The 22,221-nt window shown below is 32.1% G+C and overlaps 3 protein-coding genes across 4 annotated transcripts; 2 read left to right on the plus strand and 1 right to left on the minus strand.

The window, feature by feature from the left end:
• The first annotated feature begins 4,305 nt into the window (after positions 1–4,305).
• Positions 4,306–5,301, plus strand: LOC107939455 (AT-hook motif nuclear-localized protein 17). Its single transcript, XM_016872785.1, has one exon. It carries the CDS (start codon positions 4,306–4,308, stop codon positions 5,299–5,301), a length of 996 nt encoding a protein of 331 aa, XP_016728274.1.
• Positions 5,302–6,720: 1,419 nt separating this feature from the next.
• Positions 6,721–9,606, minus strand: LOC107939468 (uncharacterized). Of its 2 annotated transcripts, XM_041085869.1 has the most exons (5): positions 9,278–9,584; positions 8,853–8,983; positions 8,283–8,324; positions 7,695–7,799; positions 6,721–7,504 (listed from the first exon to the last, which is right to left on the minus strand). In XM_041085869.1, the coding sequence occupies exons 1-5, from the start codon at positions 9,347–9,349 to the stop codon at positions 7,072–7,074; spliced, it is 783 nt and encodes a 260-aa protein (XP_040941803.1). In that variant the 5' UTR covers positions 9,350–9,584; the 3' UTR covers positions 6,721–7,071. The 2 variants fall into 2 exon arrangements, with proteins under 2 accessions (XP_040941803.1, XP_040941804.1); XM_041085870.1 differs by lacking the exon at positions 8,283–8,324 and having other exon boundaries at positions 9,278–9,606.
• Positions 9,607–13,638: 4,032 nt separating this feature from the next.
• On the plus strand, positions 13,639–20,225 carry LOC107939471 (signal peptide peptidase). The gene is made up of 12 exons (XM_016872808.2): positions 13,639–13,843; positions 13,933–14,003; positions 14,914–15,029; positions 15,128–15,279; positions 15,388–15,473; positions 16,400–16,527; positions 17,094–17,144; positions 17,558–17,644; positions 17,780–17,849; positions 18,485–18,621; positions 18,762–18,839; positions 19,942–20,225. Exons 2-12 carry the CDS (start codon positions 13,964–13,966, stop codon positions 20,020–20,022), a joined length of 1,026 nt encoding a protein of 341 aa, XP_016728297.1. The 5' UTR covers positions 13,639–13,843; positions 13,933–13,963; the 3' UTR covers positions 20,023–20,225.
• Positions 20,226–22,221: the final 1,996 nt, after the last annotated feature.

Genomic DNA, 22,221 nt, shown 5'->3' on the forward strand with positions numbered 1-22,221 from the left:
ATTCAACATTAACAATAACAAAATTATCTTTAAAATGTGTGTTGACTTAGGTTGGTGTTGGACAAAAGACTACCCTTGTAATATTTTTCACCCCGTTAGGCAGTGGTCACAACACCCTCGACAATGGCACACTTGTTGTAACGTCCCCCTACCCGAGACCGTTGCCGGAGTCAAGCAGGAGACATTACAAAACTTATCTTAGCACTTAAACAGTTTTCGTAGTAAACTATCCATCTGCATCACGGTCGCTAAAAAAATCATATCTCGGGTTACGAAACTCAAAATCCAATTCCGTAAATTTTTCCTGAAACTAGACTCATATATCTACTTACTAATTTTTTTCTAGAATTTTTAGTCAGGCCAATTAGTACAGTTTATTAGAAGAAGTCTCCCCTGTTTCAGGGTTCGGCTACTCTGACCCTTGTGCACTACGAATCAAATTTCTTCCTGTACAGAAATCCAATGACTATTCCATTTGTTTCAATTAAAAATAGACTCAATAAGGAATCCATACAAATAAAGTTTGAGTCCTAATTCTTAATACACAATTTATGGTGAATTTCTAAAGTTAGAACAGAGAATCCAGAAATTGTTCTAACCCTGTTTCACCAAAACGTAAATATCTCATAAAATGCAACTCTTTTACCTATTTTGTTTCTTCCATATAAAAATAGATTCATTAAGCTTCAATTAAAAATTTTATTCATTATCTAATTCACTTTATACTATTTTTGGTATATTTTCAAAGTTGGACTACCACTACTGTCCAAATCTGTTTTAGTAAAAAAATGTTGATAACTAAGTTTATAACATCTTCATTTCTTCTCTCTACAACATTTACCAACAATTCCTCTTATTACTCTTCACTAACATATCAAAACATACCATACTTAAGGTTTTGGTAACATTTACAAAACATACCAAAATATCACTTAACAACTTAGATACTTTCAAAATGACCAAAAGACATCCTAGGTACAATGTCATTTTCCAAAAAGATAGAAACTTCACCAATTTGAGTTCGGGGATCGGCTTGTATGCTGAGTCCTTATACTTTCGTACCTAGCCTGCGCACGGAAACAAACCGTACGCTGAGAATACTCTCAGTGGTATTTCTATAAACAATAGCTTAATCAACTTTAAAACATGGTAATTCAAACACATTATTGCTATTATTCAATATCAATCAGTACTTTAATAATCTTTACTTTATTTACCCTTATTAACATAACTCGGACACTAACGGATACACGGATCCAACCCACACTCCGGGATAAGCTCATAGTGCTTTATCGGAATAAATCCGGAACTTTAACATTATAGTACACAAAGTACTTCATCGGAACAAATCCGGAACTTTAACAGTAGTCGACACATAGTGTCTCATCGACTCAATGTCGGAATATCCCAATACTTCCAATTCCTATGACATGTCAACTATATCCGACTAGCCCGACACTGCTAATAGGGTATTCAAAATCACATTCATTTCAATATGGTAAAAATACTTACCTCATTCACATTTCATACAATATAAATATCAAATATAGCAATAACGATTAAGCTCGGTTTATAGAAATACAAACCACTATTTATCGAATTTAATCGATATCTTCGTTCACTTTCTCTTTTCCCTTCTTTGATGACGTATCCGGTGCTACGTTTGCTACTAACAATCATACAATTAAAAATCATCAATATACTAATTCATAAAACACATTTTCACTTTCTATCAAACTTTTACAAAAATTCCAATTTCGTCCTTTTTCCATTACTAATCTTTTTTCTTTAACTTAAGCTTCATATTCTCTTTTAATCAACCCATTAACAATTTCTAACTCATAAAATTCATTATAAAACATAAATTTTGAGCTGTATTCAACTTAATCCCTATTTAAACTTAACTTAGAATTCTTTTAATAAATCACTCAATTTTCACTTCTAACTTCAATTTCTATCAATTTAACCCATAAAACCTCAATTTATTCAACTAAATAAATATCTAAAAATTTTCTATTTTTCTTCATTTTAACCTCATACATGTAGAACTTTGAATTAGGCATCCATAAACATAAAAATCATAAGAAAATGAGCTAAAACAACTTACCAATTAAACTTTAGGGCCTTAATCCTCAAATTTTCCTTTTCTATTTCTTTCTTTCTTTCCTTCTTTCTTTCTCACGTTTGCTCTCTGTAACTTTTCTATCTTTCTTTCTTTCTTTCTTTTTTTTAACTTACTCATAAATCTATATTCAATATAATAATATTAATAATATAATAATATTCTAATAAAATAACTTAATCTATAAGAAAAACTACTTTAACACATTTAATATCTTTACCAACTATTACACATGTTATTCAATATTAACACACACATGTCACTTAGGGTCTAATTGCTAGATTAGTCCCTTTATTAATCTTTAATCTATAATTAAACTTTTATACCGTATGCAATTTAGTCCTTTAAACTAAATTCAAGCTACTTCACTTAATTAAACACTAAATAACCATTCAACTATAATTCATAAATATTTCTAATAAATATTCATGAATTAATTTCACGGAAACAGTACTCAAGATTCAATTTCCGATACCGTAACTTTCAGTTCATTACACTTGTAGCTTTGGAAATTCTCGATGTCGCTACATCCACTGACCGATGTCATGACATCCTTGGTGGTGACCCCGATTTCATCATTTCACACCCTCAATGACGTGACTTTCTCAACAGTCGGCTCTATGTTGATTTCTTATTGAAGTCTTGCTCCCTTGAGACAAATGAGCTCGATGTCGCAACATCTTAGCATCAATGCTGCGACATCTATGTCAAATGTTGTTTTCCTCAAGGTTGGGCCATTTTCATCCCCTTAGACCAACTCAAACTTATCGTTAGGTTCAATTTTGCCAATTTGGGTGTCAAAATGAGTAAAACTAAGCAAAATTAATCATTCATGGTAAAAAATAAAGACCAACAAAAATATGGAAAAGACTCGTAAATTGCCTAAGAATAAGCTCCATGAATGTTTTAGAGAGTCGAATTTGACATATCAAATTACGACAGATCAATCTCTTCACCCCACTTAAACCAACCTCAACCTGACTACCTCTATCCCTTGTTGACACTTGGTGTCAACAACTTCTCTCCCTTTTTCTATAAACTAAAACTTATTCAACACTCTTGTCTTTCTTGGTCTTTGCCGTCGCTCGCACATATTCAACTTTTGTTTTGATTATCGCCCACAATTTATTTATTCATCTCTCTTTGTACTCCATCCCTATTGTCGGCATAATAAAACTTTCCCTCCTCATGGTGTCCAAGACGCTTTTTCTATTAGGTGTTGTTTGTCCTTAGCTATTTGGATCTCTCTTACTAAATCGTCTATGGTATTTTTTTTTGCTTACATGAGTATTGATACATAGCCTATAGGTACCTATGCCTACATACCTAAAATTTTGGGATACGTTGTTTTATGTTTGAAGTGGAGTATTGAATTATATTTACTTGCATAATTAGATTGTTATTCATTGGAAAAGTCCATCGAGGTTTGTAATTGTGATTTGATTAATCAATTATGCTTCTTGGCACTCGATGTAGCACCACTTATTTGCAATTGTTGACAGTCTAAGAAAGGGATGAATGTGGCCCTTTTAGCTAGGGCGATTATGGTCTTTTTACTCTCAGTTGTTTGCGGCCTAGTCTCTCTTTCAGCCGTTACATGACCAGTGGCAATATAACCGTCGGTTCTCCAATTAATTGTTTAGTAAATAAAAGGAAACTTTACTTGAAATTGCATTTACCAATGTGAAACATATAAATGTTTAAGGTAATATTTGGCAACATATTTAATTTTGCATCTTGTGCCAATTGTAGCAAACAAATTAAAATCAGTTAAAGAAAAAAATCGGATCAGCCGGTTAAATCGGTTCGTTCCAAAACAAAAAAACCAATGAACCACTAGAAAATTAGTTTAATAAATAAAAACCAGTAAAAATCATCTTAAATCAGTAAAATTAGATTTTTGGCATTTTTATGTTTTATTAATTTATATTTTAATGAGTTAAACCGGTTCTACCATCTGGTTGAGCCTACTTAATCACCGGTTTGGTTTATAATTTATAAATTAAATAATGTGGACCCTCAAAATCCAATCTCATTCATATTTAGGCCCACTCCCAGGTGGACCCACCTTTCGTGTGGGTCCCACTTAAGTCTAATTTGACTCCACTGTGGCTATATAAAGAGACACAGATGCACACAGAACTTACACAAAACATTGTAATAGCCTTTACCATTATACAAATATGGCGGATATGATTGGAGTTATCTCTCTTTCTCAAGCCCCTAACTACTCTTCCGACGACGATTCCTCGTCGGAAAACACCCCTTTGAGCGGAGAAGCTATCTCCGGCTACGTTGGAGCCAATGGCAGCGGTGGTGATGGCAGTGGGTCTTCCAAGTCTAAGACTCCTACTGCAATGGTCATTGATGATCACCACCCTCAACCAAGGGCTCCTCCGTCATCGGGAGCCACCGCTAGGAAGCCAAGAGGCAGGCCTGTTGGATCCAGAAACAGGCCCAAACCAGCGGCTGTTACTGCCAGGGACGGTGGCTCAGCTGTGGTGCAGCCTGCGGTCTTGGAGATCACTGCTGGTGCTGATATTATCGAAACTATTATAAGCTTTGCTCGAAGGAACCGTGTCGGCGTTTCTGTTGTTAGCGCCACTGGTTCCGTCATGAACGTCACGCTCCGTCATCCTCTTTTTAACGCGCCGTCGTTCTCACTTCATGGATCTTATGGATTACTCGCTATGTCTGGCTCTTTCATGGCCTTTAGTGGTGCTCCTTCGTCTTCCAACAGGACACCACAATCAACTTTTGGTGTAACTCTTGCAGGTACCCAAGGTCAACTTTCTGGTGGGTTAGTGTGGGGGAGACTGATGGTGGCGACGGAGGCGACGTTGGTGTTGAACACTTTCGTCAACCCTGCTCTTCATAGGCAACTCCCATTTGAAGTTGAAGATCGTCGTCGTCAAGACATGATCATGCCTAGTCTTCGTGGTAACAATGGTGCCGTACTCGGCGGATTAAGCAGCTTAGGTGGCAGTCTCGGTGTTGGGGTCGGCTCCGGCCTAGGTGGCCTTGGAGGTGGCGGCCTCGGCCTCCGCGGTGCTGTTGGTGGTGGTGCAACTGGATTCCGCCCTGTTTATGGCGTTGCAGCAGTACCCCCTCCAATGAATGGCCAGAGCCAGATGTTTTCTGATGTTATGCAATGGGGTCCTTCCCCACGTCCTTATTGAAGGACGTATGTGGAATTTCCTACAGATTTTAAGTCCTTATGTTATGAATAAATATACCCTCTTAATCTCATTGAAACTTTGTTTCATTGAGGTTTTGAAAGGGTATATACCTTGGAAGGTTTATCTTCCATTGAAGTGTGTGTTTTTGTTGATGTTTACCCGATTGTTTCGGGGAGTCTTTCCAGTGTGATTCGAGTTAGCTCGAATAGTTGTCTGTTTTCAGTTTATTATGAATTAAAGTGTTGTCTGAAATTAGTTCTCAAGTTCTGGTGTTCTTTACTTAACAATGCCATATATGCTTCAAATATCACCAAAAGCAAATATTTTTTCTTAAACAAACTAAAAAGAAATCATTAATTACGAAATAACAGTAACAACAGCAAGTTTACACAATAGAAAACGTTTATCTAGCCGTATCATATCTGGTCAACAAACATTGAAGGAGCTTTATGAAAGACTCAAGTGTCAATAGAAAAAATTTTCATTAGTTCAGCCAAAATATGAGGAGCACAATTAGCCTTCTTTGGCATCTACTTGATTTTCACTCTCCACTCATGTTTGCACAGTTTTTGAATTTATAATACTAAAACTCTATTCGAATGCCCTTTAATGCCACCATGAATATATTTGATAGCTAGAGCACAGTTAGCCTCAACAATAACATTTTCCCAACTAGGATCCCATGTTAACTAAAGGCCGTCATAAATTGCCCAAAACACTGCGTCTACCAAATGCAAATATTAAGATTTCTTTAGGTGATCAATGGTGATTGCTCACGCATATATGATTCGTCTATTTAGCCACTCTAATTATTCAGGGCAACCCCTATTCAAATGAAAAATTACATTTTAAACCCTTAAAAATTATTAAATTATAAATTTATATATATGATAAAATTACACTTTAATCCTCTAAAATGGAAAAAAAGAATGTTTAATCCTTTTAAAAAATAATAATATCATAAACTAATACATAATAAATTATATTTTAATCTCTAACAAAAATTATAATTTAATTAAAATCCTTCTTTAAAAAAAATTAAATTTACCCCAACCTTTTATTGCTCTCAACTAAGTTAGGAGAGAGAACTTCCACCAAATACAATATCACCGCGTTAAAATTTCGTTTAAAAATTTCCGAAAATATTAGAAATCCCTCGATAACCCCATCCTTATTGGACTCAAATGCTCAACTTTATAATAAAATCAAATTGATTTGAGTTTCAAATCATTTGGTTTTATATTATAAATTAAAATTTTAATTCAATTTGAATGATTAATTAAGCTTTTTAACTTCTAAACTGAAATTAATTTTAATAAAAAATTTAAACATTTTTCAAAATTTTCGTGTAAAAAATAATAACAAAAGAAATGCCATATTGACAAAAAAAAATCCAAAAAAATAAACATATCCAGAATATAAATAAAAAGATAAATAATCTGTTTATTTAGTTATACAAACTTTTTGGGGGCTGAAATGCTATACAAGACTTGGAATAATTTGTTAATTAATGGAAATAATTTATCAAAGTTACAAACAAATCCTTCCCTACCAAGTCACCAAGGAAGAAGATACAACGCCGAGATCGGTTAACTGAATGTCACCTCTTAAAGATGACTGCATAAACCGATAGATACGAATTCGACAATGTCGTTATTTTTGTTGCAGAGAAAGAAAATACTGTACAATACAAGAACCAAATACATGGATTCCGGTTTATCTTATTCTTCAGTATAAGGTTTTTATTAAACACTTCAACGTCGAAGAAAATCACTTCAGCCTCGAACTCATCAAATGCTCTTGATGTTTTTCTTCAGCAGCCTTATTGGCAGCCTCACGTTTGAGCGTTCTCTTTGCTCGTCTCCCCATTGTACTTTTTGTGGTTTCTTTATTCTTAGGCTCGCGTGAGGACCCGGCACCAGTGGAGTCCTGGAAATTGGATCGTTGAACAGGCCTGGCTTCTTGGCGCCCTGACCTTACATATCCACTATCACCCCATCTCCGGTTGCCGATGCGGAGACTCGGTGAATTGGTGTAATAAACTTCATCTTCTTCATCGTCCTCATCTTCGTAAGGATAATAATCATAATAACTTTCCAGATTATCATACACCTCTTCGCGTTCCTCCAGCACAATCAATGGTTTAAACCATGTGGCTCTAAGAAGTAAGCAAACACTTTCCTCGAACATGTAGTCATGGATTCTGTTAAAGCAAAAGGTGACAAAAAAGTCAACTACTGAGATATGGCAACCATAAACGAACCGGACTTCGGTGAGAAATTCAATTATTCTACAATTATGTTTGGCACAATAACTCCCTCCCTTTCAACTATCTCCAACTAGAGGCATATCTCATTAAAAAAAGAAGGGGAGATGGAGGATTCGAAGATTACCTGCCATCAAGCGAACGATGAACATCAAGGAACTCAAATGGATGTTTACACTGAGGGCACGTAGGCATCTGACTGTATGTTGCCCATCGAAGGATGCACGTCACACTGCAAGAACACACATCAAAGCACACATAAGAACTAAAATCCCATGACTAAAATATGTTACATATGTCAAATGAAGCACATTGCAGCACATAAACACAAGATTTACAAAAACGAGATAGCCCAATTTTTCCTAACATTGATACTCTGATAAGTTGGAGAACAGAGTTCCAAAAACGAATAATAATAACAATTGTGATAGCTAATCTCCAGGCATGAATTAATAGACGAGAAGTTGTTCCGAAAAAATAGACATAAATAAGCAAACAGTTTTCTAGTTCTTCTCTAAATTCTCGTCACTCTCAAGGCAGGACGAGTAGCACAATTAGGAAGGACCGGCTTTGATGAGTGAGGGAAGAGTACTTTTATGCTGTTACATAAAAAGTGAAGGCAACATCTGGGATTGCTCAAATTATTGAGGAAAACGCCTTGTTATCTATGAAAACCCAGATCTCATTCACAAAGTTGGATGAGTAGCATGATTACCAAAGATCGGGTTCGATGAGTCGATGAAGAGTACTTTTATGCCTTCATATAAAACAACAAAGGCAACATTTAGGATTGCTGAAATTATAAAGGAAAATGGTTTTTTGTAATAAAATGAATTCTAGATAGTTTAGTAAATCTAAATCCTAAAAAAAATGGGATTTACAGAGGGATTATAGAAAGGGTTACACTGTAACAAAGTTCCCAAATTATGGCTCAAATTCTAAATTAATCCCTAAACTTCAAAACATTTTAATTGAATCATCAAAGTCATGGGAACAGAATATAACCAAGTCATTCCGATCCGTCAATCTAGCCATTATCTAACCCTAAACTTTGAAATTTCTGGCGAAATTAAATAAGGCTCAAAAGTGTTAGAAGCATGGAAACAGAACATAACCAAGTCCTTCCGTTCCGTCAATCTAGCAGTTAATCTAACCCTAAACTTCAAATTTTCGAGTGAAATCAAGAAGGCTCAAAAGTGTAAGAAGCATGGAAACAAGAACATAACCAAGTAAAACCAGATAGCAATTAATGTCAAATATTGATAAGAGATAGGGTTAGACAAACCAGTAAGCATGCTCGCAACCTTTTACGAGTGCAGTTTCCTGCAACATTATCTTATCTAAACAAATCGCGCATATTCCACTGTGGTTTTCGCAACCTTCTTCAACAACAGCCCCTTTCTTCTTCACTTCAATCTAAATCAAAACCGAATAATCCAAACAACAAATTCAATAAAATAAAATGGAGTTCTCACAAAGAAACCTCTATTGAATTACCAAAAATAGCACGGTAAAAAAAACTACACCGCTGAATAACCATTAATCAACAATTTCTCCTTTTATTCCTTTCTTTTCTTCCAATTTTCTCAGCAACCAAACAACATAATTAAAAAAAAACACTTAACTAGCGTAAATAACAGAATATAAAACAGATCTGGTTCTAAAAACTATATTTTCAAAAATTAAATTAAAAAGAAAAAAAAATAGTACCTGATCTTGAATCGAGAGATCGGGAAGAGCGTTAACTAGTTGTTCACCGTTGATCTCGACAGCTGAAGTCATGATTTTGAATTTTTTTTAACTGAATCTAAAAATTTTGCTTTCAAATTTACAGTAAACTAAACTAACAAAAGAATTTTTTAGTTTTATATGAAAAAAAAAGGTAAAAAAATAATTTGAATAATTAAAAATAAAAGTGTTCTGAGATGCCGAAGAATTATTCTTCTGATTCCAGAAAGAGAGAGAGAGAGAGAGAGGACCCTCTTTGGAAAATTTATTGCCCTATCAAAGAGGGGTCGAAATGTGGATGGCAAAAATGTGTATATATTTTATTTTATTCATTATTTTATTTTTTGGTCAAATTTTGCTAGGTTAAATTATACCTAAGATAATTAAATTATTAGTTAATTTTCGTTTTGATCACTCAACTTTAAAAAGTTACAAAACAGTCGTTAAACTAGGGAGAGCATTTGGGTTTTTCAGTCATTTTTTTCTTAAACCGACCATGATCTATAAAAATCGACCCAACCAAATTAAAGCTCAAGAACCAACATTAGGTTAGTCGGTTTGGTCAATTAACCGACTTTAGTTATTACGCTTGAATAATATATTTATTTTATAAATTATAAATTATAAATAATTACAAATAATTACAAAATATTAAATTAAGTCTATTTTTCGATCGAGTCAATTTGAAATTTTTAAAATCGATAAACTATCAGAATAACCACACAAACCACCTAAATTGGAATCAACTAAATTAATTGACCAAAAATTGATCTCCCTTACGTTGAACTATTTGAAAGTCTTCATTTGTGTAATTTCTTTTTTTTCCCTTCTCTTTTACAATTTAGTTTTTTTTTTCTTATGAAACATCTTTGAATATCACAAATTTGTGAATAAAAATCCAAACAACTTTCTTTTCCAATCTTCAATACTTACCGTTGATCGATTTGAATTTAGTGTATGTTTTTTTACTCATCGATGGATACTAACCCACATACCAATCATCGAATTGTCGTTTAGAGATTTCTAGTTGAACTTTAAAAGAAAAACAAAACAATCTAATTACTCAAATAAAAATTTTTGATTATTCAATGACCATTTTGTAACTCTTTGAAGTTGAGTGACCAAAATGGAAACTTACTAATAATTTAGTGATCTTGGTGTAGTTTGTCCTAACAAAATTTCACCGATAAGAATATTTTTATTTTTTAAGGAAATGTTGTATTATTATTATTTCTTTTAAAACTTTTATTCTAACAACTAAACCCACAGAGTCAGACCAACTCGGCAACTCGGTCATTTGAGGTTGCGTGTTCCATCTTTCATTTCGTCCCATTTTAGGGATAAAACAACATTGAATCCCTGAACTTGATAAAGTTTTTCAGTTTGGTCTCTATTTTTTTTATAGATATTTGTCTTAAAAGTTGACAACTTTTCTCAATTTGGTTCCTAAATCTGGATTCCATTAAGGTATGACTACATGTCACTCGCTCAAAATTCACGTTATCACCTGAAAATTAAGTATATATAAAATCTAAAAATACTAAGGAAATTATAAATAAACTATAAAATTTTTTAAATTTTTGAAAGTTTCAAGTGGTGATGTGCATAATTTTACAATGACAAGCAACACCGTACTTTAACTGAATTCAAGTTAAAGACTAAAGTGAAAAAATTTGTCTAATTCCGAAATTAACTTAAACCCATAAAAAATTCAAAGACTAAAATAAAAGCAATTGCTAAGTATAAGGACTAAATGTTACTTTATTCCATTACTTTATTAAATTGGATTAGATAAACGCGAATGCATTCCGCGTTCGTTTTTCTATTTATCGGAAATCACGAGAAAACAAAAATAAAAATCGGTATTGACTGAGAATTGGATTTAGTTGGGCAAATTATCCCTTTGGCCCTTTGACAGTCGTAGTTTTCAAATATTAAATAGGATGTCCGTAATTTTTATAAAAACTAGGAATAATCATAAATTTAGCTCTTAAAATTTACATTTGTATCAACTTAACTGTTATTATTTTTATAGCTAAATTTGGCCTTCAACCTCTTAAAAAGAGTCAAATTTGACCACCAACTTTTTGAAAAAGAGTCAAATTGATTTTTTTAATGAAATATTAACTAAAATGTTAAATTTGTAAACTGAACAACCCAAATAGCAATTCATATGTACTTTATGTTATTTTTATTTTTTATAATTTTATAATTATTTATTGACGTGATATATAAGGTAAATAATATTATGTTAATTTAAAATGCACGTGGACTACTACATAAGCTATCATGCCAACATACTTAAAAAATAATGTTTTACTCGTTATTTCTATTCAAGAAAAGCAAATTGACTATTTTAAAAGGTTAATAGTCAATTTTAACTAAAATAAGAATAACGTCCAATTTGATAGAAAATAGATAGAAAATATAAACGTAAGGGTTAAATCTATTATTATACTTAAAAATTAAAGTACAGAATACAATTTGTGAGTGTATGGAAAAATATTTAAAAAGGTTAAATAACTATTTAGAGCCTTGGCAACTATTTTCACATTGGGGCTTGAACTTTTTTTTGTCCAAGTTAGTCCTTGACATTTTCTTGAAAATCCTAAAGTTCAAGCATCAATGTGAGGACAATTGCCAAGTCCAAGCCCCAGTGTCGGAACAATTGCCTAATTCAGCCCTTACGTGGGAATCATTATTAAGTTTAAGGCCTAGCTTTAATAAGAATAAAATTCAAGCCCCAATATGAAAATAATTAACAAGTTTAAGCCCAAATCGTGATTTAACCTGATGTATTTATAATTTAACCTTCATGATCCACCAAGTTGATAGTTAGATTGATTGAATGATTGTATTAATAAGGTACTACTACTTTGAAAACTCAATTAGAAATTAAAATAGGTAAATGTATTTGAGAGGTTCATTTATTATAAGGACATGATCAAATTAATTATTTTACTATTAAATAGATCATTTTAGTCCCTATACTATTAAAAAAGAATCAAATAAGTTCAATCTGTAGCAGAGTTAACATTTATTGTATAAAATAAATCATTTGCTATTTAACAAAGTAAATATTTTTAACATTTTATGGTTTTGTAAATGAAATATTTTGTTTGAAATTGCATTGCAATTGAAAAAAAAATTGTAAGGCATTTATTAAACAGTAAATGTTAACTATATTCCAATTTGATATTATTTGATTCTTTTTTAGGCTAAATGTTCAAATTAGGCCCAACGTTTTAGGTGTTACTCGTATAATAACAAACATTTGAAAATGATCAAATAAGGGCCTAACATTTTCAAAGTTGATCAAATGAAAGCTAAATTTTTCAAAGTGATCAAATAATAGCCAAACCTTTTTGAAAGTGCTCAAATAAGAGTCAAACCTTTTTAAAAGTACTCAAATAAGGGCTTCTCAAATGTTGCATATCAGGCCTCAAATTATGTTTTTATTATTTTCTTTTATTTTCAAGTAATATCTGATTTAACTGTCATGTATTTTATTTTAACATTTTTATAAAGGTTAAGCCTTTATACGAGTAATTCAAAAGGTTTGGCCTTTGTACGAGCAACCCTTAAATAATTACGTCCTAATTTGAGCATTTAGCCATTTTTTTAATAGTATATAGACTAGATTATTTCCTTTAATACCTCTTAGTAGAGGTGTTCATAGGTCAGGTCGGGCCTGATCTAAACATGATATTAATATACTTTATGCTTATCAAAGTTTAGCTAGACACGAAACCTGGGCATAAAATTTTATTAAAACTCACCCATATTTGCAAAAGATTAATCCAAGTCCATTTTAAGCCCACAAATATTATTTTTAATATATTTTTTAAAAAATATTTATTTCATTTTAATATTTAATAAATTTTTTATATTTTTTATTTATTGAAATTTTTATATAGCCATTTAACATTATTTTAATGTTTACATTAGAGTAGTATTATATATTTAATATAAAATTATTTTTTAATGTGTTCTAAATTACATCATATATAAAAAAATAATATAAAGTATTGTAAACTTAAAATAGGTCGAGTCGAGTCGGGCTCAGGCCTTAAATGTTTAAACCCGAGCTGAGCTTACATTTTAAGCGGGTCTAATTTTTTTATCTAAACCCATTATTTAAGCTTAATATTTTTACCCAAACTATCCTAATTTTTTGCCGGCCTTTGGGCCTGGCCTGGCATGAACAATTGTACTCCTAGGTAGTTTTAACCATTCAAAATGTTTTGAAGGCTGGACTAATTTAAAATTTAGATAGTAGACGGAGTACATCTAGTGAAAATAACCCTATTTTATATAACTACAAAATTAAAGTAAAACCTCCATATCTCTATGAAGAAAACATTCAAGTTCAATGTCATTTCCATTCAATCTGAAAAAAGAAAAAGAAAAAAGAAAGAAAGAGAAAGAAATCAAATCTTTAGATTTATTTATTTAATTTTTCTCTCTTTTGCTCTCATTTCCTGCATCTCCGATCTATAAAATTCCATCGTTTGTTGGAAAGAGCAAGAGAGGAAAATTAAATCAAAGGTTCTAATTCCTAATTTTATTTGAAAAATCATTTAAATCTCGGTTTCGTTTTCTTATCTACTAATTATTTTGATCTATTTCTGTCTTAGATAAAACGATTATTAGCAATAAAGGACGACAATGAAGAACTGTGAAAGACTCGCTAATTTAGCTTTAGCAGGTTTTTTTTTTGACTGATTATTGGTTGTTTTGTTTTGAACATTTTTTTTGAGCAATTTGTGTTCAATTTCGTTATTCAGTTGTTGAATTTAGTTGAATAGGAGAATAGAGGACTCGGTTAGCTACTTAGCTATAGTGTCTGGGTTTTATTGGCAAGAAGAAAACTGAAGGGATAGAAGTGATTTGGGGTGAAATTTGACTTCCTTTTAACTCTGGCATCTGGAATGTGTAATTTTGGGTAGAAATGTGATAGCTTTGTTGTTTGAGGGTATAAATGATCAATGCTTTCTTTATGAAATGATGGATTGTATTTGTAAAATTTAGAGCAATTACATTTAATTGGTCTCTAAATCATTATCGATTTTGAGGAAAAAAGAACTTAAAAGGAATGTAAATTTAGTCTTTGATTGGTTGTTGTTTTGGACATAAAGCCTAATAAATTTGAAGAATTAAGAGCAACAGAATGCATAAGTGTAGTTTTATGTGACACAATTATGTTTAGAGTTTTATTACGTTTTAATCTTTACCTTCTTTTAACTATGTATGATATTTTATTTTCCTTTCTACATATTCTTTTTTCTTTTTAGCAACTTTTTACCAACATAAATGTAATGAGCAAAACAAAAAATCAAATGGATGCATCTTGCATCGCATTTCCCCCCATTTCTCAATCCAAAATGCATTTTATTGTATCTCTATAATATTCCATACATCTTGAATTTTTCTCAATATACTGGTGAGAAATAGATGTTCGCATTGTGGCTGATTCTTTTAGAGAATATATGGAATTGAGAGCAGTTCAGATTGTAAATCGCTGTCAGAATTGAGATAGGAGGCACGTGCATATTCTATTTCCATGGGATTCAGAAGCTTGACTCTTCTTAATATGACATCCGATTTGCTAAATGCAGGGTTGGCATTGGCACCACTTGTTGTGAAGGTGGACCCTAACTTGAATGTTATTTTGACTGCATGCCTAGCAGTATATGTGGGCTGCTATCGTTCTGTCAAGCCAACTCCACCATCGGTGAGTATTGTAGAATTTAATTATTTTTCCACTTTCTTGTTCCATTATTAAGGATGTTCAAATCAACATCGGCTAACAATGCCATGTCTATCATACAGGAGACAATGTCTAAAGAGCATGCTATGCGTTTTCCGTTCATTGTGAGTGCGATGCTGTTATCACTTTTCTTACTGTTCAAATTCTTATCAAAAGACTTGGTTAATGCAGTATTGACATGCTATTTCTTTGTGCTAGGAACTGTTGCCCTTTTGTATGTTCTCTTTACATTGATTTGCTACTGTTTTTATTTTTAAAATTTTATGTGATTAGTTCACCTGATGTCATATTTCCCATTTTTTATTCCTGCCATCATTCTTAGGGCAACAATATTGCCTGCCATGAAACGCTTCTTGCCAAAGCTTTGGAATGAGGACCTTATCATTTGGCGTTTTCCATACTTCCGATGTATGTCCCTTTTTTATTATTCTTTTTGAAGTATAGTTTGAGTTTTATTTATGTGAGGAACATAACATTCTTTCTCAAATTAATACTGTTTTATGAAGTTGTTTCAACCTTACATCTTAATGACATATTCTGCTTTATTTTGGCTTTATTGCATCTTATTTTGAAGCAAGCATCAATGATATTTGATTGGAAGGCTCTGGTTATACTTGTATTCTTGAGCTATGTTACTTATCGGGTGTGAGTGTTAGGTATGGGTATGTTTGTGATATGGGCATGGTTAGATTTTTCAGTGTTTTTTCATGTGTTTGGAGGATCCTTGGTAGTTATATCCCCATATCCATGTAAAGAGTCCTAGCAACATAGTTCTTTAGTGTTTTGATTCAATTCTCTTATGTTAGCCACCTCCTTTTGTTTATATATTTTTCCTCTCCTAAAAATTTCTTTGAATGAGTTCCTTGTGTGGGGAAGGAAGTTAGATGGATATAGGAGGAACTTCCTTTTTCTTTTTCTAAAGGTACTCTGCATATTATTTTTTAGCTTTTCTATAGTTTGGTGGTTGCTTCAAAGCTCCTGCTCAACTTTGTTCCCGTGATTTGCTTTTGGAATTTCTATAAATCCAAAATGAAACTAAATCTTTGGCTGTCATGATACCTTTCTTGGGACACTGCATTCCTTTGGCAGCTTAGGAGCACTCTCGTTTGTGTTAATATAGTTGCCAGGTCTGCCCCTGGAATAGGTTGAATACGATTTGGATTTTAGGTGTTAAACTTTTTCTGGAGTGCTGTAGCTTTTTCATGTTTAAAGTTGAATACATCTATATTCAGGCATTTACCTCATTGCTCCTTGGAAATCTTATTTGGTCAAGTTGACATTACCTTGCTTGTATTATGCAGAATGATGTTTTTGGTTACACCTTTCTTAAACAGCTTTGGAGATTGAGTTCACAAGGTCTCAGGTCATAGCTGCAATTCCTGGATCCTTTTTCTGTGCATGGTACGCTTCACAGAAGCATTGGCTGGCTAATAATATTCTGGGTCTCGCTTTCTGCATTCAGGTTTGGCTGAAATATTTTTTTTATTGACATTGCTATTTTCTAATGAATGGGTATGGCAGGTTAATGAGTTATTCAGTGCTTAATATCTACTCCTTTTCTACAATTTCGCAACAAGACCCAGATAAAACAATACCTATTAGGCATATTTACCATCTGTATTCAAACACATAATTTGGGAGTTTGCATTTATGTTATCTTAAATGTAGTCTTGGATAGCAATTTACAAAAAGAAAAATCTGTTCTTTTAATCCAGTGTTTAGAGTTGTATACCAGATTTTAGTTCATCATTTGCTTAAGTCTTCCAACATCACTTTAGTGTTTTACTATTAATAATTTATGTCAGCATATAGTTGATCTTGTCAAATTTGTGGCTAGTGTTTAATTAATCAGTTCGGTGATTATGATTGTATTATTTATAGTTTTAATAATTTCTATGAAGACCCTTATGTTAATCACCTTGGTTGCTTTTTCCTTCTGTTTATTGAAATTTAAGGTTTTTTCTCTCAAGTAGAGTACACATATCAACCAGGCTTGGCGGTTTGAAGGTTTTTTGTTGGTTTTTTCAGGGAATTGAAATGCTTTCTCTTGGATCTTTTAAGATTGGTGCCATTCTCTTGGTAAGAATTGGAGTAGTGATTCTAATTAGTTTGTTTGTTCATTGGAAGTACTATTTCCTGTTATCAAGTTAACTTCCTATTTTGACTTTTCTAATGTGGCAATATTTAGCATGTTTTTAGCTGACCATCATCTACGAATTAGACAATCTTTCTACAGTTAGTTATTCTTAAGATTTTGATCCACAAACCAGTTTCCTTTGTTAGCAATCTGTTTTGTGAGAGAATTGAATTGGTCCTTGCAGCTTTGAGTTTATTATTAGTGTTCTCTGGTTTGTCAAGTTTCAAAGCTATGAGTTTTTTTCTTGCTGATTAGCCAAACTGCAAGACTATGTTTGATCCCCCTCATTTACTTGCCTTCTTCCTGTTCAACTGTGTTTTCTTTCACTTGCTTTTTGCTATCTTTATACTTGCAGACTGGGCTTTTTGTATATGATATATTCTGGGTTTTTTTCACTCCCGTGATGGTTAGTGTTGCAAAGTCTTTTGATGCTCCTATAAAGGTCAGTTCTTTCTTTTTCCATTTGAAACACTTTTTTCCCAGTTACCTTTCCTTTCAACCTGCATGCTTTACTGTTTTCAAAGCATTACGAAATTCATTACCTCTAGTGATGTAATTGCTTTATACTTGCCTGCAGCTTTTGTTCCCAACAACAGACTCTGCACGACCGTTTTCCATGCTTGGACTTGGTGACATTGTAATTCCTGGTAGGTAAATCTGTTTCTAGATGGCATGTCTAATGCATTCCAGTACTAAGGTTTTGAATGTAGAAACAGGAGAAATAGACATGACCATTTTCTATATTTTGTATCTAGAGGTCTGATGTAGTTTGCCTTGATAACTGTTTTACTTTATTTATTAGTTTTAAAATTCAAGCTCACAAAGAGCGTGTTAAATAGCTTCAAAAAATTCGTTGGTACATTTGAGTGAACACTCATGCATTCTGTTTCTAGGGTACAATCCAATTTGCTTCTGTAGCCCATTTGACTTAAGTTGTTTGATCATGGAGGTGTTTTATTTAGTTTTTCTTTTCCTATTTAACCAATGGCTGTCTCGCCATAGATTTTAAGATACACTGCAAGGATTCCTGGGGAATAATGCTATGAGCTGCTGGTGCTTTCTTAACGCCAGTTATTCTCAAGTGAAATATGGACCTTTTGCTTTAGGGGCAATTTTTAGTTACTAATATACACAATTATGGCGATAAATTTAAATTTACTTGGTTCAACAAAATTGCTTGTCATTTTAATTTCCATTCTATTGACCATCAGTAGTTTGACAATAAAAACTTTTTTAAGAGTTACATATCTGCTTTTTTATTTGGTTTATTGCTCACTTGCAGGTATTTTTGTAGCGCTAGCTTTAAGATTTGATGCATCTAGGGGGAAAGGGAGCCAGTATTTTAAGAGTGCATTTTCTGGATACATAGTGGGATTGGTCCTTACAATTATCGTCATGAATTGGTTTCAAGCTGCACAGGTAAATTATTCACAACCCTTTTCATGTTCTCTTCTTGTTAATGCATGCATCACTGTATCTGGTGAAACTTTATCCTGAGGATATGCACTCACTCTCTATCATGACAACCTGATGATCTACAATGCTTTTTGTGCTCTCAGCCTGCACTTTTGTATATTGTACCAGCTGTTATGGGATTCTTGGCTCTTCACTGTATATGGAATGGAGAAGTCAAACCGGTTTGTTCTCTACCCTAATTTGATTTTCTCTAGCATTTGTACAGGTGTAATGTTAATGAATTAAACTAAAAGAATAAGAGTATGATTGACTGTTGGGTAGTATTGATGATTAAGTTATGTCCCGAGTCTAGGAAAATCCAAAGAAACTTAAATTCATGCTCTATGTCTATCATATTATGATGTAGAGTTAAGCATAATTAAGATGCAAATAATAACCTGCACAATGTTGTGTAAGTTGACATGGAAATTAGCATTTTAGGTTTCAGATTACCTAAAAATTTGGAAGCAATAGTTTGAGGATCATGCCAAGTATCTTTCGTACGGAATGGTATTTAGTTATAAGCATAAGGATACATTCATTTCCCGTGAAGTAGCTTTCTAGAAATGTTTTATGAAAAGTGAACTTATTTACTAGACTAGGGGCCGTTCTAAGAGCAGGTTGGGGCCTTGCCCCCCTTTAGCTCCTCCAAAATCTCTAGGTTTTTAACGTGATATTTTTTGTTGTTTGAATGATTCTTTGTAAAATATTTACTTCAGATTTTTTATTTGTTGGAAAATTTTGCATTAATACAAAAACGATCTATTCCTACACCTATTTTCTGCTTTGATTTGGCTTATATCTTTAGGGATATGTTACTTGGACTCAATTGCGAGTGTAGGATACGGGTATGTAGCCAACATGAGTATGGTTAACTTTTCTAGGTTTTCCATGTATTTGAAGGATCCATGGGAGGTTATATCCCCATATCCGTGTGTCGGAAGTGTCGGATACAGGTATTTCATGAAAAATGAAGAGTCCAAACAACATAGCTTTAGGGTATTGATCCTTTTTCTCCTTTCTTCATAGGGATTGATCCCTATAATATGGGATTTTGATCCTTTCTGCTTTACTTAACCTTTCAGAAACTGTCTTCCTTTTTCACAAGCGGAAGATATTTTCCGAAAACAAAAATAGAACGAATTTTCCTTCGACCATGAGTTCATTTTCCGTTGACTGAATTATTTTTCATGAAACAAACACTAGAAAAATACAATAATTGAAGTGATTTGTCTTCTATATTCGGATTATGATGCTGTTGATATGATCTAACATGATATGCAGTTATTGGAATTTGATGAATCAAATACTGAAGTTAAATCTCAAGAAGGCAGCACTGACGAATATAGTAAGAAGGTTGAATGAAGTTATAGAAAGGCAAGCCAAACCACTCTGAAACTATATATATACACATATATATATAGCTTGAAAAGGAAATAGTGTTTTATTTCTTACTGCAAAACCAGATTTTGGAATTAAACAATATTGTTTTCATTTTACAAAAATTCCAATTTGCATAGATGTTTACGTAGTATAACATTTTTGTTTTCGAAAAAATTATTTATTTACCTTTTTTTTTTTTTTCATTTTTCTCGGCTATCCAAAAGTATGGTTAAACTTAAATGTTTGAATAGCTGGTAGATTTGACAATTTGTTTATGCACATTTTTTTTTTATGTGTAGATTGATAGTCTTGGTCAATTGAGTGGATTGTGTACCGGTTTGGGTCATGGTTTTTGGAGCCATATCAGTGTTCCAACCAGTCAGGTCACTGGTTTTTAATTTGGTCGACTGTCGGTCCATTTTAATTAAATAAATTATTAAAAATCATAAAAATATACAAAATTCGGTTTATTCTGCTCAATAAGTTTTTATCTCAATTTAAATGAGTTCAAAGTGGTTCACAGTCTAACCGGTTTGACTCTTTTATCTAGCCGGTCCAGTCTGATAACAACTCTGTATTGAAGTTGGGTTAAATTGGAATTTAAAAATTGAGTCATGTTGGGTCAGATCAGTTTTTCTTTTGAGTCATTTCGGGTATGGTCATTTTGACTTTCAGTTCAAGTTACTAATTTTTTATTGTCAAATCAAGTTAGATTGAGTTTAAGTCCGGATTTGTCGGGTCGAGTTTTTGAGTTATTGTCATCATTAAACCTATACTCATTAGACATTTTGTGTTAAAAGAAAAATTATTCGGTGTTTAGAGTCAAAAAAATTTCACAAGTTGAGTATCAAATAATTATTTGTTTGTGTTATCGCTTCGTGTTTATTACATGGTTATTGTATATATGAAATAATAACGTGTTTTGTGGCAATCATGTTTTATCACCTTGTTTTTTTGTATTTTATTAAATATATGGACTTCATGTGTTTGGTGTTTACTTTGATGAAAAGGTTGGAATATTTTTACAGTCACATACAAATTTGTCTGAAGCAACTTTCGTGGAAAATGTGATTTAAGTAACTGAATCTGCCAAATTCTTTGCTTATATGCTTTAAATTCATGGACCCTCTCTCATTTAAGATTCAACCATTTGTTTGTAACACGTGATGTTGCGTAACGAATATTTATATGCTTTGGTAAAATATGTGTTTACGCTATATTTTGGTTAAATCTGGTTGGGTCAGCGTCAAGTTAAAATTTTTAAAGTTAAATCATATTAGTAATTATTCGTTTAATTATGAAAAATTATAAAACGGTGATTTGATCATTTAATTTTAGATCTTTATCATCATTTGGCTAATGTAAAAATAAAAACATAAAAAAATCCAAAATAATTAGAGGAATCTAAAATTCAAAATTTACCTTTTGTAGTTGAATAATAAAAAGATTTAATATTAATCGGGTTATAAAAAAATAATTTCCTTAATCAAAAACAATAATTTTCTTTTAAAGAGAAGAAACTGAAGTAATTTAAAAAACGGGTTATATGTTTCCATTAAAAAAAAAGTAAACTATTATATTTAAGTTCGTTAAATTATTAGTAAGTTTATATTTTGTTCACTCAATTTCAAAAAGTCATAAAATAATTATTGAATTAGTTGAAAGTTTTTATTTAAGTCACTGAATTAGTTGTTAAGTATTTTTTCTTTTTTAATTAAAGTTTAGCTAGCGAGTTTCAAGTAATGATTCGACAATTGGTACGATGAATCAGTATCAATCATCGAGTAGAAAAACATATATTAGATTCAAGTCGATTGACGGTTAGTGTCAGAGATTGGAGAAGAATATTTATATTTTGGTTCGTAAATTCGTGATGTTTAAAGTTATTTCATGAAAAAAACACTAAACTATAGAAGATAATTAAAAAAAAACTTTCAATTGGTGTAGGCGATCAAAAAAAAAAGACTATATAATAGTGGTTTTAACAGTTCAGTGACTAAAATGAAAATTTTTAAATAATTTAATGATTGTTTTATAATTTTTTAAAATTAAGTGACCAAAATATGAACTTACTAATAATTTAATGACTTTATGTAAATTTACCATTAGAACATGCGAAAGAATAAAAAAATGGAAAGTATTAATAAATAGTTTTGTAAAATAATATTTTATTTTGATGTA

The sequence above is a fragment of the Gossypium hirsutum genome, chromosome A13 (assembly GCF_007990345.1).
Source record: "Gossypium hirsutum isolate 1008001.06 chromosome A13, Gossypium_hirsutum_v2.1, whole genome shotgun sequence".
Lineage (NCBI taxonomy): Eukaryota > Viridiplantae > Streptophyta > Magnoliopsida > Malvales > Malvaceae > Gossypium > Gossypium hirsutum.

Bases quoted from the DNA above. Each gene is read 5' to 3' on its own strand.
- LOC107939468 (XM_041085869.1), bottom strand. From the start codon at position 9,349: ATGACTTCAGCTGTCGAGATCAACGGTGAACAACTAGTTAACGCTCTT. The intron at 8,984-9,277 runs GTACTATTTTTT...GTTTTGATTTAG, and splicing joins ATCTCTCGATTCAAGATCAG to ATTGAAGTGAAGAAGAAAGG. The intron at 7,800-8,282 runs GTAATCATGCTA...GTGTTCTTGCAG, and splicing joins CTCATCGAACCCGATCTTTG to TGTGACGTGCATCCTTCGAT.
- LOC107939455 (XM_016872785.1), top strand. From the start codon at position 4,306: ATGGCGGATATGATTGGAGTTATCTCTCTTTCTCAAGCCCCTAACTAC.
- LOC107939471 (XM_016872808.2), top strand. From the start codon at position 13,964: ATGAAGAACTGTGAAAGACTCGCTAATTTAGCTTTAGCAG. The intron at 16,528-17,093 runs GTTTGGCTGAAA...TGGTTTTTTCAG, and splicing joins GTCTCGCTTTCTGCATTCAG to GGAATTGAAATGCTTTCTCT. The intron at 17,145-17,557 runs GTAAGAATTGGA...TTATACTTGCAG, and splicing joins AGATTGGTGCCATTCTCTTG to ACTGGGCTTTTTGTATATGA.